This window comes from Geotrypetes seraphini, chromosome 6 (genome assembly GCF_902459505.1).
Source record: "Geotrypetes seraphini chromosome 6, aGeoSer1.1, whole genome shotgun sequence".
NCBI classification, from domain to species: Eukaryota; Metazoa; Chordata; class Amphibia; order Gymnophiona; family Dermophiidae; genus Geotrypetes; species Geotrypetes seraphini.
This window is the reverse complement of record NC_047089.1, coordinates 70,013,745-70,032,185: the sequence shown is the minus strand read 5'-3', so window position 1 is coordinate 70,032,185 and position 18,441 is coordinate 70,013,745. Positions and strand designations below refer to the sequence as shown.

At 43.0% G+C, this 18,441-nt stretch overlaps 1 protein-coding gene across 1 annotated transcript; it reads right to left on the bottom strand.

Moving 5' to 3' along the window:
- Window positions 1–1,266: 1,266 nt before the first annotated feature.
- On the bottom strand, window positions 1,267–3,811 carry LOC117361878 (kelch repeat and BTB domain-containing protein 7-like). Its single transcript, XM_033947420.1, has one exon. It carries the CDS (start codon window positions 3,620–3,622, stop codon window positions 1,715–1,717), a length of 1,908 nt encoding a protein of 635 aa, XP_033803311.1. The 5' UTR covers window positions 3,623–3,811; the 3' UTR covers window positions 1,267–1,714.
- Window positions 3,812–18,441: the final 14,630 nt, after the last annotated feature.

Here is an 18,441-nt window from a genome sequence, read left to right as displayed (position 1 = left end):
ATTCACCTAATAAATAAAGTCAAATTAAGTACAGTATTTCACTGCCCCTGCCTCTTATAAAATCAATACCTGCACAAGCATACAGGAAACAGAAGCTAAAGTTATCTACTTGCCTGGAATAGGATAGTAGCTACAGCATGTGTACCAAGAAGAACATCAATGGAATTGGCTGAGGGCAGCAGCTGCAGAAAAGTTGGGAAGGAAAAGGTGGAGTAAAGCAGAGTTCCGAGGTCATTCTTAAAGGACAGTGTAAGTTTAGGAGTTTGTTAGAGGGGAGAGATTGGAAGATCAATTTGAAGACAAAACCCTCACTCCTCCTTTAGGACAGTGTATTTCAAACTGTGTGCCTCCTGAGATTCCAAGTGTACCGCAGAACACTGAGGAGGAAGACAGACACCTGCCAGCTGACTCCTATGCGGTACAATGCCAGCGCTGCCTGATTTGCTGAAGGCCTGCATATTTCCCCCTTCTCTCTAGCATCCTCTGGCTTCCTACCTGGCCTCCCGGTCTCACCTTTAAAGCTAATTACAGCAGCCTGCAGAAGATCGCCAGTAGGTAAAATTATTTTATTTTCAATATAGTGATTGAAATGTGTCAGTTTTGAGAATTTATATCTGCTATGTATATTGTGTGTATATGAATGGAAAAAAATTGCATTACAGTCAGTAAAGGGGATGGGATCTGGGGAAAAGCTTGGGTGGACCTAGGGAGGTCTGTAGTTGGGGTACTCAGTTGATATTTGTTAGACTTAGGGGGTACTTAGCTTGAAGTAGTTGAGAAACACTGCTGTAGGTAATCAGCTGGCACCAGTGCCTCTCCTTCTCTCCAGCCCTCTTCCCTGCTGGCACCCCCTATTGGCGTCTCAGGGTCCACCTGGAAGGCCTCTGCACATGTCGACGTGATGTCACGCATATGCCTGATGTCATCACGGCAACGTCTGCGTACTTCTGGGGGCCTCAAACTGTGGCTACTACCTTTAGTGTGCCCTGGCTTGAGAAAGTTTGAGAGACACTGTCTTAGGGCAACTTACACAAAACTTCCTAGACATGACAGAAAGTATCATAACTAAGAAGTGCCATTAATATGTAAACAATTCTTTATAATATTTTCCCTACATATATTCCCCTTCAACATGAGTATTGAAAAACATGATGTTATTTGTGAATACCCTGATGTGTTTTTAGCTAGTACAATATTTATGAAAAAGCAAGCCTTCATTTTCAACAACTTGTGGTTTTTCCAACACACACACACAAACACATGTTCCCTGATGATATACAAATTTTATTAAAACAAATCCCACAGTTCTTCTGGGCACTAAAATTCAAAAAAATGTCTGGTAGTAAAGGAGATAAGGGATATTTTCAATGATTTAAAAAATAAGGGATATTTTCAATGATTTAAAAAAATCCCATCCCCAAAATAACACAGCACCTGAGCATTATCAACCTGCTACTTTTGCATAGTACTCGACTTGGGAAAAAAACCTGTACTAAGGGGGGTCATTTATAAACACTTAGAGTGAACTATATGCTGCAGGGCCCATATGAATAAAAAGGGTTTTTTGTTTTGTTTTATTTTTAATTTGGGCATGCTTAACATCCATCTTGTTACTGTTCAAGGCAATTAACGTTCGACCCTCTGTATTTCCATTAGTTAATATGTTCATTCCAAAAACAACCTAAAGCAGAAGTGTGTGATTTGTGGCCCACTCTCAGTATGCACCTAGCAAACGTATATTGCGAAGTGGGGCATAATCTGGGTGTCTGCTTTCATCATCTGAAAAAGAGCCTGAGTTACCAGATTCTGAATCTGGCTCACTGAAGCTATCCATGGCCCAGTCTGCGCTGGATTCGCTACGAATATCGTCCTCCTCAGTGATGAAGCGTTGTCCCGGCTCCAAGCAAGAAGGATAAACCCGTGAAGAGAGGCAAATGAACTCACAATCATAATGCAAAAGGCCCAGCATAGTACCCACATTAACCCAACGATCTGTGGCCACCTCATATTCATGGACTGTGACCCTGTTCTTGTTCCATTGTGGTGGGTTAGAGGTGATAAGCAGCAGCTTACTGCCATGCTGAACAATCTGGTAGTTGTAAATGTTGTCATCCACAGGAATATTACAAATCAAACGCCACTCACCACGAGTTGGGCTATAGACCTTCACAACAGGGACATCACAGATGCAATAGATCTCATCATTGAATACACATGCCTGCTGGAAGTCACTCCTCTTCAGGGAAGCACAGTTAAGCCAGCGGTTCCTGCTAGGATCATAACACTGCATTCTTTTATTATTCACTGCATACAAGTAGTTGTTCACAGTAACCAGTTCAAAGGAGCATAAGGAATGAGGAAGTGGGGCCACTAGAGTCCACTGATTTCTCTGGATACTGAAGCATTCAACCTCTTTCAACCTGGTTCCAGAAGAAGGGTCACATCCTCCCAGTATGTAGATGTGCCCATTGAGGTAAGCCAAATCCATGCCATCCCTACAGAGCAATCGGTCAGCCAGCTGCTGCCAACAGTTCTGTGCAGGCCTGTAGACCCAAAGCTGCTTACTGGGTTGTGTTGCCAAATAGATGTCATTATCAGGGGATATGCAAATAGCGGAGGATATGAATGCCTTGCTGTGGGCCAGGCTGCTGAGAAGTGATGGCATAGCATAAATATCTCCACAGTAAGGGTCATAACATAAGAAGGGCTCTTTGAGGTGCCCAAAGAAGATAACCATCTCCTTAGCCAGCATTCCAATTCTAGGTGGGGCTGGGGTTTCTGAGCTGGCCTGCAGCACCTGCCCATGTTGTGATTCAAAGACACCCTGCACATAGGACAGGCAATGCTTGTGGATAAATCCTTTAGCTTGTAGTGCCTCCAGAGTAGGTCGGTCCTGGTCAGTAAAAAGATGCCAACGCACACACTGCAATAATTCTTGCGCTAACGGTGCACGGTCCTCCAATTGGGCCTCGATCCAACGTACAGCCGCCGCAAACACTCGTTGTTCACTATCCACGTCCAGCTTGTCAGACAGCAGCAATTTTTTCATCTGCGTCAGGCTCAACTCACACAGCCCGTCCCCCAGCTCCTGGAAATGACGCGCAGCAAAAGCCAGAGCACGTCCAAGCAGGTCCACATCCCCAAAAGCTTCGGCGAGGCGTAAAATGCCCGCGCAGTTGGTCGACTCTAAGTGACGTGCCAAGAAGTCGACACAGGCCCGACGCAGGTAGTCCAACTGCAACATATCGGCAGCGGCATAGAGACGCTGCACATTGGCTTCACTCACAGCCACGCGCCCCGTGTAGCAGTACTCGATGATAAGCGCCATGGAGGCCACGTCCATATTGTGCAGCGTCACTTTTTGCTGTTTACTTTCCGATAGGCCGCCCGTGAACATACTACGGAAGTAGGGGCAAGCAGCGGCCAGAACGTTGCGATTACAGGAGAAAAGGCGGGCCCCCTCTCCGGCCTCCCTGCCACCCAGCACTTCGATAGTAACATCGCAAAGCAGTCGCGAGTCGTAGAAGGCCTTGAGTTGCGCCAGCATTGTGGCGGCGTGGTTTGGGTCCTCTAGCTCCTCTGGTCCCGAGAAAAAAGGGGATGGAGACGTGGAGTCGCCCATGTCCTTGCCTCTCGAGACGTAAAGGGAGATTCGTGTTGCGCCCGAGGTCTTATGACGCCTCCAGCGGCTACCGCCCGGGGGGAAAAAACTAGGCTCGAGCTCAGTATCAGCCGCCTGATTTGGAGTCTCGCGCCTCAACTCTCAGCCCCGGCTTTCACGTTCGTGACTTCAGCCGGCACGCGCTAGTCGCGCTGAGATGACGTTTTGAAGTGCTCTACTTGATCCTGCTTGGCGGTTGTTTTTTTTAATGCCATAAAATAACGCAGTTCGCCTTAATATGCATTTCGAATATTTTGAGCACGCATTATTACTGCATGTTAGACTTCAGTAAAATAATAATCATACATTCGGTAACCTTTTTTTTTTTTTTACAATTTTCCTTTTTTGTTTTGGCTGTGAAAAGTGTTTGGCTGTGAATTTTCCTTTTTTGTTTTGGCTGTGAAATTCGATTCCTACAGCTCTGTTTGATTTTTTCGTAGAAGGAATATTATTAAATTATGATTATCATAAAGGGCGCCTGTCTAATTTAGGGTAAAATAGTTCATTTGCCTCTTCTCACGGTTTTATCCACACTTTAAAGGTGATTAATAGAAATTAAGAAATAGATCTGTTATGTTATTTGTATTCTTATATCCTACCAAATCCTCCTAAATGAAGTTCAAGGGAGTTCCAACAGTAACCAATGCAACATGAATACCTTAATGACAGTAACAACAATCATTCAATGTAACAGCAACATTGATCGATGCAACACTAACATACTGTGTCAGAATAAAAAGTTTGAAAATAACATAAATCTTTATTTATATACCACAACAGCCTTTCGGTTCAATTCGGTTTACAAGAAAAGTGGCTGAAGAGAGCGAACTACAACAATCAAAAGAGTATGTAAACATAAGAACATAAGAATAGCCTTACAGGGTCAGACCAGTGGTCCATCAAGCCCAGTAGCCTGATCTCACGGTGGCTAATCCAGGTCACTAGTACCTGGCCAAAACCCAGGGAGTAGCAATATTCCATGCTACCGATCCAGGGCTTCCCCCATGTCTTTCTCAATAACAGACTCTGGATTTTTCCTCCAGGAACTTGTCCAAACCTTTTTTTTAAACCAGCTACGCTAGCTGCTCTTACCACAACCTCTGGCAATGCGTTTGAGAGCTTAACTATTCTCTGAGTGAAAAAAAATTTCCTATTGCTTTTAAAAGTATTTCCCTGTAACTTCGAGTGTCCCCTAGTCTTTATAATTTTTGACAGAGTGAAAAATCGATCCACTTATACCCGTTCTACTCCACTCAGGATTTTGTAGACTTCAATCGTGTCTCCCCTCAGCTGTCTCTTTTCGAAGCTGAAAAGCCCTAACCGTTTTAGTCTTTCCTCATATGAGAGGAGTTCCATCCCCTTTACCATCTTGGTCGCTCTTCTTTGAACCTTTTCAAGCGCCACTATATCTTTCTTGAGATAAGGAGACTAGAATTGAACGCAATACCCCAGATGAGGTCGCAACATGTAGCGATACAGGGGCATTATAACATTCTTAGTCTTGTTAACTATTCCTTTTTAAATAATTCCTAGCATCCTGTTTGATTTTTTGGCCGCCACCACACATTGGGTGGAAGGTTTCATCGTATTGTCTACGATGACACCCAGATCCTTTTCTTGGGTGCTAAACCCCAAAGTGGACCCTAGCATCTGGTAACTGTGATTCAGGTTATTCTTCCCAATGTGCATCACTTTGCATTTGTCCAAATTAAATTTCATCTGCCTGCAATTTTTCACAATCTGCTTGCGTTTTAACAACTTTGAATAGTTTAGTGTCATCTGCAAATTTAATCACCTCACTCATTGTTCCAATTTCCAGATCATTTAAAAATAAATTAAAAAGCACTGGTCCTTGGTACAGACCCTACAGTTTAGTGTCATTTGCAAATTTAATCACCTCACTCGCCGTTCCAATTTCCAGATCATTTAAAAATAAGCTAAAAAGCATTGGTCTTTGGGACAGACCCTTGCGGCACTCCACTATTTATTCTCCTCCATTGAGAAAAATGACCATTTAACCCTACCCTCTGTTTTCTATCCGATAACCAATTCCTAATCCACAACTGAACTTTGCCACTTATCCAATGACACTGTAATTTTCTCAGGAGCCTTTCGTGAGGAACTTTATCAAAAGATTTCTGAAAATCTAGATACACTATATCAACCGGCTCACCTTTAACCACATGTTTATTCACACATAGAGGAAGGTTAAACAGGGTTTTATAAGAAGGGAGCTAAACACTGGTCAACAAGCATTTTACTCAGTGGCGTACCTAGGGCACATCATTTTTTGTTACACCTTCCCCCCCCCATCTGTATGAAAAACATAATTTTTAGTAACAATCCAAACGTCACACAAGAGTATACCTAGGAAAAGGCAGCATTTTATATACTGCAGTGAGCTGTACATCAGTACACCCATTGTAAAACTAAACAAGCCAGACTAGTACAGATCAATCCTGCAGTCAATCCTAACAGAAAACCATGTCTTTCGAACACACAGAACAACTTCGCTTAGTATGGAATATGTAATCACAAACTAACTCCTCCCCCTTTTAAAAAACTGTAGTGTGGTTTTTAGCCATGGTGGTAGAATTCTGAGCATCAGAGCTGCTACCATCATGGCTGGCGCTAAAAAATGTTGCACAGTTTTGTAAAAGGGAGGATAAAATAGAAATACATAGACAAAGGTTAAATTGAACCAGCAAGAAGCTGGACTCTGCATACAATGCAACACCACAGAAACAGTGACACATGTCTCCTTAAGCAATAAATAAATAGAAAATTTTTGTTCTACCTTTGTCTTCTCTGGTTTCTGCTTTCCTCATCTTCTTGTTACTCTCTTCCTTCCATCCACTGTCTGCCGTCTTTCTGCCCCTATATGTCATCTCTCCTTCTATGCCCCTTCCAGAAACTGTATGCCTTCCCCTTCCATCTCTTTCACCCCCATTGGTCTGGCATCTCTCTCCTCTCCTTCCCTCTCCCACACCTCTCCTCTGCAATCCCTTTTTTCCCTCATTTTCCTTTTCAATTTATTTTCTGCATCTGTCTAGATACTTTCTTACTACCCTCTCATCAATTACCTTTTTTACTGTCTACCTACAGCTCGCTACCTCTTTCCCTCACCCCCTCCAGTATTTCACTAACTCAATCCTTCCCCCCCATCATGTGCCCTCCTTTTATTTATCCCCTCCTTCCATCATGTGCCCTCTTTCTCTACCCCTTCCATCTAGTACCTTCTCCTCTCTGTGTCCACTTCTATCCAGCATCTGCTCCCCTCTTTCTCTCCTCCCATTTTCTTCCTGCATTTGCTCCCTTATCCCTCCCTTCCACACTTCCATCCAGCATAGGCTCCCCCTCTACCCTCCAATGTCTGCCCTTTCTCTCTCCATCTTCAATTAGCATCTACCCCCTTTATTTCCCTCCAATCCAATTCCATCCAGTATCCTTTCCCCTTATGCCTCTCTCCCCTTTCCCTGCACACCAATTCCATCAGTACCACCTACCTCCTTTCTCTCCCTCCACCACTCTTCCATACCAGAAGTCATAGAAACATAGAAGATGACGTCAGAAAAGGGCTACAGCCCATCAAGTCCTGCTCCCTTCTCTCCCTTCATGCAGCAAGGTCCTGCGATGACTGTAGTTGCCTGCTGCCGGTCCACCCCACTCCGACGTACTTGTTCTGGAGCAGAGTCGGCAGCTGCATCTGCCGCAACTCCCTGCATCTCCAACATAACTTACTTCTTCCGGAGCAGAGCTGTTAGACGTACTTATCGTGGGACCTTCCTGCACTCAGCGTGGCTGCCGACTGCTCCAGAGCAAGTACATCGGAGGGGGTGCACCGGCAGCCACGCTGAGATGCAGGTCTTTTTCAACAGTAGGGCAGGACGTTCCGGACCCGGACAGCTATGCACTCCCCTAGGGCGTGCACCCGGGGTGGACCGCCCCTCCCTCCCCTTGGTACGCCACTGAAACACTGGTCAATAAGCATTTTGCTACTGGAGTTCTGTCACCTGTATCTTAACAAGGGCCACATGCTGACTCTAAATCTGAAAACAGTTTTCGTCTATCACATCCTGTTTTTATGTTATGCGTCAGTTGGTGTTTATATCATTTTCGTCAATAACACTACTGTGAAGTGTCAGTATTTTACTGTTTCTGTAACACAATATTGCATTTTAGGATAGCTCATCAATCACATATACCAGTAATTTGAAAGTTTATACTAAAAAGTGATTGATCTGCTTTTTCTACCTGTGAATTTTTATATTTTGTTTGTTTTTATCTAAGATATTATAATTATGAACAGACGAGGTTGTGTTAACTATCCTGATAATTTCTGTTATATCTGCGGACAATTTACTGCTACGTTTGGTTTCGAGAAAAGTGAAGCCAAAATTAAAGAAGGTATTTATGTTGGACCCGAAATCTGTGAACTGATCCTTAATGATGTGTTCAAACAGAAGTTGAACCCAGCTGAATCAGCAGCATGGGAAACATTTGTGCTGGTTGTTCAGAATTTTCCTGGTAATCACAGATCAGAGAATTATGCTGAGCATGTGGAGAACATGCTGCAGCAGATCAGCTAATGGGTGCCAGAATGTCACTTAAAATGCATTTTTTACATTCTCACCTCAACTTCTTCCCACCCAATCTTGATGATGTCAGCGATGAGCATGTGGAAAGATTTAATCGAGATATCAAGGTGATGAAAAGCAGATATCAGGGAAAGTTCAAGTCCAATATGATGGGAAACTATTGTTGGTTCTTGCAAAGAGAGACAAATGTACAGTACAAGCTAAACTAAACTAAACCTTAAGTTTATATACCGCATCATCTCCATGGTAGAGCTCAGCACGGTTTACAAGAACTTAAAAATGAGAAAGTGTAGGAAAAGGTTTACATAAGTTTATAAGTTGAGTGGAAAAGTAAGGGAAAAAAGAAATTACATGTTAGAGAAGAGCCAGGTTTTTAGTTGCTTGCGGAATAAATGGAGGAAGCTCAGGTTCCGCAGCGGGATGGTAAGGTCATTCCAGAGACCTGTGATTTTGAATAGAAGTGATTTTCCCAGTTTACCTGCGTGGAGAATACCATGTAGGGAGGGGAAGGATAGTTTTAATTTATGAGCGGTCCTGGCGTAAAAGCAAGTGTCTCAAACATTTCTGAACATGCTGACATCACTTTTGTGTGAGTTAAGAGAGGTGTAAATATACAGTGGAACCTTGGTTTACGAGCATAATTTGTTCCAGAAGCATGCTCGTAAACCAAAATACTCGTATGTCAAAGCGAGTTTCCCCATAAGAAATAATGGAAACTCGCTTGATAAGTTCCCACCCCCCTACCTCCCGCCCCCGAGGCCAGCGGTGCTGCACTCCAAGAATCTTGGCGAGAGGGAGAATTAGAAGGCCTTGAGCATGCGCAGATGCATGCTCAAGGCCCGGCAGAGGCAGGAAGTTCTTCAAGCGGCACCGGCACGTCCTGTGCGTGCCGGTGCCAGACGGGGAGTAAGTTTCAAGTTGTTCAGGCAGGGGGGAGTGATGCCGATTCTCGGGAGGGGGGGTGCTCGCAAATCGAGTCAACACTCGGTTTGCGAGACAAGTTTTGTGAGAATGTTTTGCTTTTCTTGCAAAATACTTGCAAACCAGGTTACTCGCAAGCCGAGGTTTGACTGTATGCTGTAACATGTCTCCTTATTGTCTTTGTGTTTGTTTTCTGAGTAAACTTCTTAACACAAGTTTGGTGGGACACAGTTCATACTTGCAATATTGTGCCGATATGGCAAACTGTCTAAAAAAAATCAGTAACGCGTATCTCAGAAACCTGACATTCTAGCTGAATTTCAATTACAGATCTGAAATCAGCGTCATTAAATTAACTAAGAACACTTCTTAAGTTCTCAGTAGCAAAGAAAAACTTTTTTTGTTGTTGACCAGTTTAATGATAAAAGATCATAGTCTTAGAGCAACAACTAGAAGAGACAGTTAATTTAAGCTGGGTTGTCTTGTTTGGGGAAGAAGTGCATTTTTAGGAGTTTTCTGAAATGCATGTAAGAGGTTGATGTTCTGACCAGTTGACTCGATTCAAAATCTTTGGAAGCTGCTTGGTAGGGTAGGAGTCTGTTGATGAATCTCTTGTGGGTGCAGCCTTTAATTGAAGGGAAGGCAAAGAATGATTGAAGACAAGTGGATCGTCCAGGTTTGGAAAAAGAGAATTGATGAGATAGTTGGGCAATAGACCATATAGAGCAGGGGTGTCCAACCTGTGGCCCAGTGAAGTATTTTGTGTGGCCCAGGTCGAGGCGATGCAGTGTTTTCCTTTGCTGCCCCTGGGTGTTTACTGTCTTGCCGGCTCCCTCCTGTGTCTTACTGCAGCGTTTGCATGTTTGTGCGGCCCCATAAACATTTTTTTTGGCCAATGCGGCCCAGTGAAGCCAAAAGGTTGGACACCCCTGATATAGAGCTTTATAAAAAAGACATCTGAATTTGAAAAGTACTCGGCTCTCAGTTTTCAGTCAATGAAGTTTGTGGTAATAAGGTGTGATGTGATCAAATTTGTTCAGGTTGAATATAAGCCTTACTGCAGTGTTTTGAATAACACTTAGTTTCCGGAAGTGCTTATGTAGTCCTGCTAAGTAGATGATGCTTAGGACTAGCGATTGGACTAGGAGTATGAAAGGTGCCTGATCAAAGTATTTTCTGATGGATCTGAGTTTCTAGAGTATGCAGAATTTTTTGCATGTGACATGGTTGACGTGGGCAAACACGGGCAGTTGTCTATCTGGATGCACACCCAGGATTCTAATTGTGGGTGAGATGGGGAAGATGGTTCCCCTTAGGATTATGGAGTTTATTGAAGAGTTGTAGGTTGTGGCTAAAAATAATTTTGTTTTCTCGGTTTTCAGTTTTAAAGTGGGACATCCAATTTTCTATTGTAGATAGGATGGTGTCTATTCTGTGTATTTCTGTGGGTATCAGACGTGTGACAGGGAAGGCAATTGTAATATCATCAGCATAACTATTAGATTACTAAGTTGATCTCCTAAGGAAGCAAGGTAGATGTTGAAGAGCGAGGGTGACAATGGGAAGCCTTGTGGGATGCCACAGTCACTGGTCCATGTCGTAGATAGTGTGTCACCAATCTTGACTTGGTAGCTGTGAGATTTCAAGAAGCCTTTGAACCAGTTTAATACATTTCCTGATAGTCCGTAGGCATCTAGGCAGGATAGCAGCAGGTTGTGATTCAGAATGTCAAAAGCGTTGCTGAGGTCCAGTTGGAGAACAAGCACGTTTAGACTCTTGTTTAGTAGGTTGTGTAAATCAGTGATAAGAGATGCAATTACCATCTCGGTACTAAATGAATGTCTGAAGCCTGATTGGCAGTCATGAAGTAATTGAAAGTGTTCTAGGTGATTCATTAATTGAATTTGTACTAATCCCTCCTTCAATTTTATGAAACATGAAATTAGTGCAATAGGACTGTAGTTATTAGGTTGAGAAGTGGTACTTTTTTCTTTCACGATGGGTCTGATAATGATGTGCTCTCTTTATACTGGGAATTTTCCTTTGTTTAGTATGTCTATTAGCCAGTAGAGATCTGCCAGGAACTTATCTGAGGCTTTAGACATAAGAGTAGGCAGGCAGGGATCAATGGGAGAGTATGTTTGGGCATATTTTTTAATTGAAATTGAGACCAGGTTGGATCATATTGGCTCTGGGTGCAGGAATTCTTTTATTCAATATGTTAGTGAGGTTGGAGGAGTGGCTTATGTTGAGGGGAGGCTTTTGCGGTTTGTATTTTGTATTAAAAATGGTGGGCGAGGGAATTGGCAGAGAGAGGGAGGTCGTGGAAGGGGCTGGTTAGAGGTGCAACATCAGTCAGGTTGTTAACTAGTTTGAATAGCTCCTTTGAATTGAGGCCATGCTGATTTATTTGGGAGGAGTACTATTTTTTATGTTTCTCTTTCAGTTGGAATTTGTATTCTCATGATTTCTCTCTCCATTTCAGTTTAATGTCTTCTTCTTTCCTCTTGATCCAGGCATCTTACTTCATGTTTCAGTAAATGCAACTCTTTGTCAAACCATTTGCCTGATTTCCTCAGGCATTTGAGTTTAAGCCATTTGGGTGCAAGGCGATTTAGAGTGTTTTCGCTGAAAGAATCCCAAGCAGTGTAGAAATCATCTAATGGATGATCAGCAAATTTAGTGTCATAGCTTTTCTAGAAGGTGGCCTTTTTAATTGGTCCTCTGGTTAGAATTGCGCTTGGAGATCTTGTTTTGTTAGTTTAGGATTGAAGACAGATAAGCTTAAATTTGAATATGTAATGGTCTGAAAAGAGTGATTGTTGCCAGTTGCATTTTTTATTATTGCTATTTGTGTTGGGGAAGAAGGTGAGTTCCTTTTTAGGATTGAGGCCTGGCGTTCATTTTGAGAAAAATCGCGCTATTGGCTTGTGGCCAGCCTTCGGAAGAGAGGAGAGCGATTTGGAAGAGCAGGCCATTGGGATGGTATGCCGGATGGCTCACCTGCTCAGGATTTAAACAAGTTTTGCGTATCGTGCCTCCCCTCACGGCCCTAAGGCGGAAAGATCACACAGATGCCAGACGATTTGCCTGCTTGGGATTTAACAAATCTGGAAGGCTCAGCGGGAAAACTTTCCAATTTTTAAAAATCTCCCACTCTCCTTTGGATACACCATTCTTTTCTACTTGCTGCCGGAGTCTGAGGAACCCCTCGGGCATGGGAGAGCACTCCGCCCATCACCGAAGCTACAGCCGCTGAGCCAGCTGGAAGGCTCAGCAAGAAAATTATCCAGTTGTAAAAATCTCCCAATTTCCTTTGGCTCTGCCATTTTTTTTCTACCTGCTGCAGGTGTGACTGAGGATCCCCTCAGGTGTGGGCGAGCACTCCGCCCCTCTCTGACACTACAGCTAAGCCAGCTGGAAGGCTCAGCGGGAAACCCCTCCAATTTTAAAAAATTTCCCACTTTCCTTTGGCTCTGCCTTTCTTTCTACTGGCTGCCGGTGCGACTAAAGATCCCATCAGGCATGGGAGAGCACTCCGCCCCTCACCGACGCTACAGTTACTGAGCCAGGCCGCAGCGCACATGGAGCATGGCTGGCCATCCGACAGCCATCCACCGCAAACGAGGAATGAATCCATCCCATCCTGATCTGGGGAAGCCATCTGGAGCAAAAATGAAGCTCCTAAGTATAAAAAAATATAGTTTTATTGAAATCGGGAAAAATCCAAGATGGCTGCCACAGGTGCTGATTTTGCAATAAAATAGCCATGGAAGAAACAAGAATCACTAAAAAAAATATGGCGATTTGGGGATTTTAGAGGTGGAGAGGAGTAGAGCATGAAGGGAAATTACCCTAAACCCCTTTTTAAGACTCCCCAAAATCATTAAAAACAAGCTATCAGTCTGTTACTCACTGTTCCATGTGCTGTATAAGAGAAGCTGCAGGCAATGCTGGAACTAGCATATAGGAAGATCTAAAGCCTCAGAAAGCTGGATTTCAAGTCTTCTGACTGCTCCACTGGCTCTACCACCACTGTCTTGACCTCTGTCATCCTCGGATACGTGGCTTAAACACCACAGAGGTATGCAGTCCAGCTCCACAGAACCGCTCAGCCTGAGCTACACTCACAAGTGACTGAACCTGGGGTGAGTTAGCTCCCGATCTGACTTGCAGGCTATCTAGGGGGCTTACTGCAGAGCAGGGAACCCTCCAGAAGCAGATAGTCTCCAACAGTCTGCGATCTCCCACCGCAGGGAACCTCCACAGCACGAGGGTAAAACTGCAAAAGAAAATTCTTAAAGACAACAAAAGTAACACGAGCAGAAAAGAAAAGCTCCTACAGGCTGGCTTGTAGGAAGACAAAACTGGTGTCCAAGGGGCATGATCCAGGGTATGCTATCAGAGGGAGGAGTTAAGACTTCAATCATCTGAGGCTTCCTACAGTTCCTGGCGGAAAGGGATACAGAATGCACTGGTCCAGGAATAAAAGAGGATTGTACAAGTGTATTTTTTCCCTCAGAGAATAGTTAAGCTCTGGAATGTGTTGCCAGAGGATGTGGTAACAGCAGTTAATGTGGCTGGTTTAAAAAAAAAAGGTTTGGATAAGTTTATGGAGTCCATATAGTCTGCTGTTGAGACAGATAATGGGGGAAGCCACTGCTTGCCCTGGTTCGGTGGCATGGAATATTGCTACTATTGGGGGTTTTGCCTGGTGATTGTGACTTGGATTGGCCTCCATGAAGACGAGATACAGGGTTAGATGGATTATTCTTATGTTCTTATTTAGTTAACACTTATGTATTAGGACTCCTGAAAGCTTATTAGCCAAAGCACAACCAATGTTGGGTCCACTTTCAATCAAGTTGTTGCAGTTACAAATATAGGTTTCAAGCATGCTGGTTGGTCATTCCCACTGCCTTTAGTTTCTGCTCAATTTATTGCAGGAGTATTTTGGTTTGTTTCCCTCCTGGATCTTAATAATTAATGTATTAAATCACAACATTAATCCCAATTAATGTACAGCCCTAGCTTTTATCAGTTAATTAAAATAACATCAAATGTGGCCTTAGGTTAAGGTGGTCAAGTCAAGAAAGGAATAATAATAGGCTCCAACAAACTTAAGAACTTTAAACAAATACCATCACAAAGTAAGTGAACCTTTAATAAAAATGTGAATATTTGTTAGTGGTCAAGTTTGTACAAGTCTCAGTAAGATCTTTCAGTACTACATAAAACAAGGCAAGTGCATCATGCTTTGGAAGGAGTACATACATTTTTAATTAAACACATCAAAAATGTATTTCACTAACACTTGGGGCAAATATTTAAACATCTATAATGAATGAGTCTCCTGTAAGACTAAGAAAAACTTTTGAACTCTATAAAGGTTACCTGGTGGCACAAGGAAGAACCTCCAGATAACACGTTTAAGTGTATATATGGACTCCTGTTCAGAAAATATATAATTATTACTAGATCAAATCTTCTTCCCTCAAGGGTGGCTGGGGATGCTGCACAAGGCAGTCAGATGACCTATGATAAAGGGCTCAGAAGGAGCTCCAATGAATGGCTTCCAACCTCAGGCTCAAAAGGACTTACCGCAGGGCATATTGAGGCAACCTACTATAAGTTTCAAATGTGTGTGTGCTACCCATGCACTAAAAAATATTTATTTTATGGCCAAAGGGAAGTAGCTGGAGCAGAGAGTGGGTGTTTCTGCGCTAAACAGTTAAGTCAGCAATCGTCGCTAAACCTGTTTTCACAGCTTTAGTGACGATCACTATTACTGACCCGATGCACAAAATGGCCCACCATGTTTTCCCCCCCTCGATCGTCCATTTTCCGATCCGGCATGCAAATTAGATAAAACTCCATGCAAAATACCCAAGCGATTGATGCACTAACATTGCTTGGCTATTCCAAATGGGGTTTTAGCGATTGTAAAATCCAATTGGGCTAAACCTTTTCAATGGCACAGATATTTTGTATCAATCACCCCCCCACCAATCATCACCTACTCCCTCCCACCCCAAAAGGCAGGAGGGATACCCACTCCCTCCTGCCACTGGAGGCCCCCCCTTTGTACCTTATAAGTTGGGAGCAGGAGGGTTGCTCAGTCCCTCCTTCTCTGAGGCCGCCAATCTACAATGCCGGACCTTCCCCTCCCCAGTGCATCATGTGATGCACAGGGAGGGGCCTAAGGTGCAGGAAGTCCTTCGTAGCAGAAGGGAATAGGCAACCCTCTTGCTGTTTTGCCGTGGGAGGGGAGGGAGGGAGTGGCATCCCTCCTGCCATTTTTAGGGGGCTTGGAGGGGAGGGGACGGTGGCTTGGGGGTGCCTGGCATGAGGACGGGGCTTCTTTTTTTTAATGGGACAGATTGTGCGTTAACACACACATCTGTGCCATTAAAAAAAAATCCCTAACAGCAGCAACAGGAGGTTGTTTCCCCTGTTACTGCTGCTAGAGCTCTACACATATGTCAATTGCTCACTGAGCAATTGATCAATCACATTTGCGTGCAAATCATTTGCATGCAAACTTGATAGCACATCAATCATTGCTGGAGAATCAGCCAACAGCGATCAAGTCGGTATCTTTAGTGCATCTAGCCCTTAATACATTGGCATTGTCATATGCTGATTAGCGCATAAGCCCTTACCACCTACAAAATAGGTGGCAGTAAGGACTTATGTGCTAATTTTTGTTAATGGCGGCACTCTAATGGCAACATCAATGTAAGTCAATTAACAGATGTAGCGTGAAAACATTAATGTTGCAATACCAGTACCTGTCTCTACTGCAGGAACTATTTATATACTAAAACATTGCTCAAAGCAACCTCATAGACTCAACAAGCTCTCTGATTTGTTTTTTCTCCTGACGCAGTGAGCTTTGCCTGCGAAACAAGTGGCCCTTGTTGAGATTCTTTCAATAGAACAGTTTTTGTAATTGCAGACGAGAGTGAGGATTTTACAATGGACAGAGAGGTGTGATAAGGTTCTTTTTTGTGGACTGAGGCCAGGATTCTCAAAAAACGGTGTTAAACAATGGTCTGCTAACGCAGCCGTTTTGATAGCGAATTTAAAAAAGCGAGACATTCTCAAAAATTCACGCATGCATGAGGTCTGTGGACAGCAGTGAAGATTTGCTAAATTTACATGTGCCCATCGCTGGTGATAGCAATGGGCATATGCGCTGAAAAAAACACGAAAAGAAAAAACAAAACACAACAGCGGAAGAGATGGTCAATCTCTCCTGCTGTGAACCAAGATCCCTCTCCCCTCCTGGCAGCAGGAGAGTTGTCCATTCTCCCCTGCTGCCATACGACACCCCCTCTGACATCTCTCCCCTTATCTCCATGTAGATTTGTGACCTGAGGGATGCAGATTCCCTCTACCTAGCTGGCCCATGGAAAGCAGATACAACTTTTCCAAATGAATTTTTTATCCAATTAGCTGTTCTACAAAGACTTTATGATACTGGGTGAAGTAAGTATCAGCTGTTTCAATCCAATCACCCTATTCACAAACAGCAATTTACAGAAAAAGCCAAGAATATGGTGCAAGTACAGTAGAATTTCAGCAAAACTGAACAGCATACTTGTACTTTTCTGACTGAAGATTAGACCAATACTTACCCCCCCCCTTTATCAAACTGTACTGCTAAGCGGCATGTGCTAAATACTGAGCTGCCCATTCTATTCCTATGGGCAGCTCAGCATTTAGTTTGCACTGTTCAGCGGCGCAGCTTGCTAAAAAGGGGGTTAAGTAGGTCATTGATATTAAACTATTCAAAAGAAGAACAAAGATTTAGGATGCCAGATACTAGACACATTCAAAGCAATTTATGGCTGAATTCAGCAAATTGATAACTTAGGCTTGGCTTTGTTCTATTTCTTGTGAAATTTGACTTTGTCCTAAAAACTGACACTCAAATTTTAGGACGGTTGTACATACTGTAATATATTCTTGCATGCAAGATTTTGTTGGTTGTTATGGGGTTAATTTTCTGCAGATGTTAATATTTACAAGGAAAAAGTAGGGCCACAGCAGCCAGCATCTCATACTTGAATAGTAAAAAAACCCCAACAACTTATGCTCCATCTTTCTCAATACTGCTGTCTACAAAGCAGTGTAGAAGAGCACTAAAAATGCATGCATTAAACTACAAAGCAGTAGAATCATTTAAAAAAGATCCTAGGTAATACATTCTCTGCAAGAACTGTTAAATTATTATGTTACAATATTTAGGGCTACTAGGGCCACTAAGGCTTATTTCCCCATTCTGGCTTTTTGGGAAAATACCTTTGATGGATGAAGGCCCTTAGTTTTAACTTTCAGCAAAAGGAGAAGATGCTATGCTGGTTCTACCACTGTTTTAGAAAACAGTACATTTTAAACAGAGGGCATACTGATCTGCACCAGAGGCTATCCAGTCATACATTTTATTTTCTAAAGACATTTGAATGAGTGAGAAACACTTTTTGCAAAAGATTTGCTGCACATACCTCCCTCTTCTACGAAATTGCGCTAGCAGTTTCTAGTGCGGGGAGCTGCACTGAATAGGCCATAGGAACTCAATGAGCGTCAGGAGCAGCATGGGCCATTCAGCACGGCTCTCTTCGCTAGAAACTGCTAGCACAATTTTGTAGAAAAGGGGGATAGTCTACTTCAAATTTCAGCATTGCTTCAATACTACCTTAAAATGGGTAAGGAAAATATTTAGTCTAGTTTCAAAAGGCGAAAGTTGTGTTTAAAGTTTTGTTCAGGACATTATTTTCAGAAAGGAGGGTAGGTTATAGGCCATGATGCACCACATCCATCTCTAAATCACTACACCATTTTGCCTATAGAAAGTGTTTATACAAGAGCTTAATTAAATGAGAATTCTGAGGCGGAGACAATTATTTCTGCTGTTTTCTTACCTACAATTCCCTCCAAACAGGAGCAGTAATAAAACAAAAAGCTCACTCTTAAGCCAGACTGTGATGGGCATAACAGTTTGAAAGACGTTATGATTAAGAAAACACAGGGGGAAATGTTTTACCTATTTCTAATGCTGCCATTTAGCAGAAGTTCAAGATGTATAAGTTGTGTTAGAATATCTCTTTTAGATACTTCATACAGCCTGAGGTAATCATGGCCCTCCCTCTCTAAGCACAATTTAGTCTTTCTTCTGTAAATACAACTGCATACTAAGGCACCCTGAGTTGGTGATAATTCCATATAAAACAAAGTAAGGCATGAGGATAAGTGATA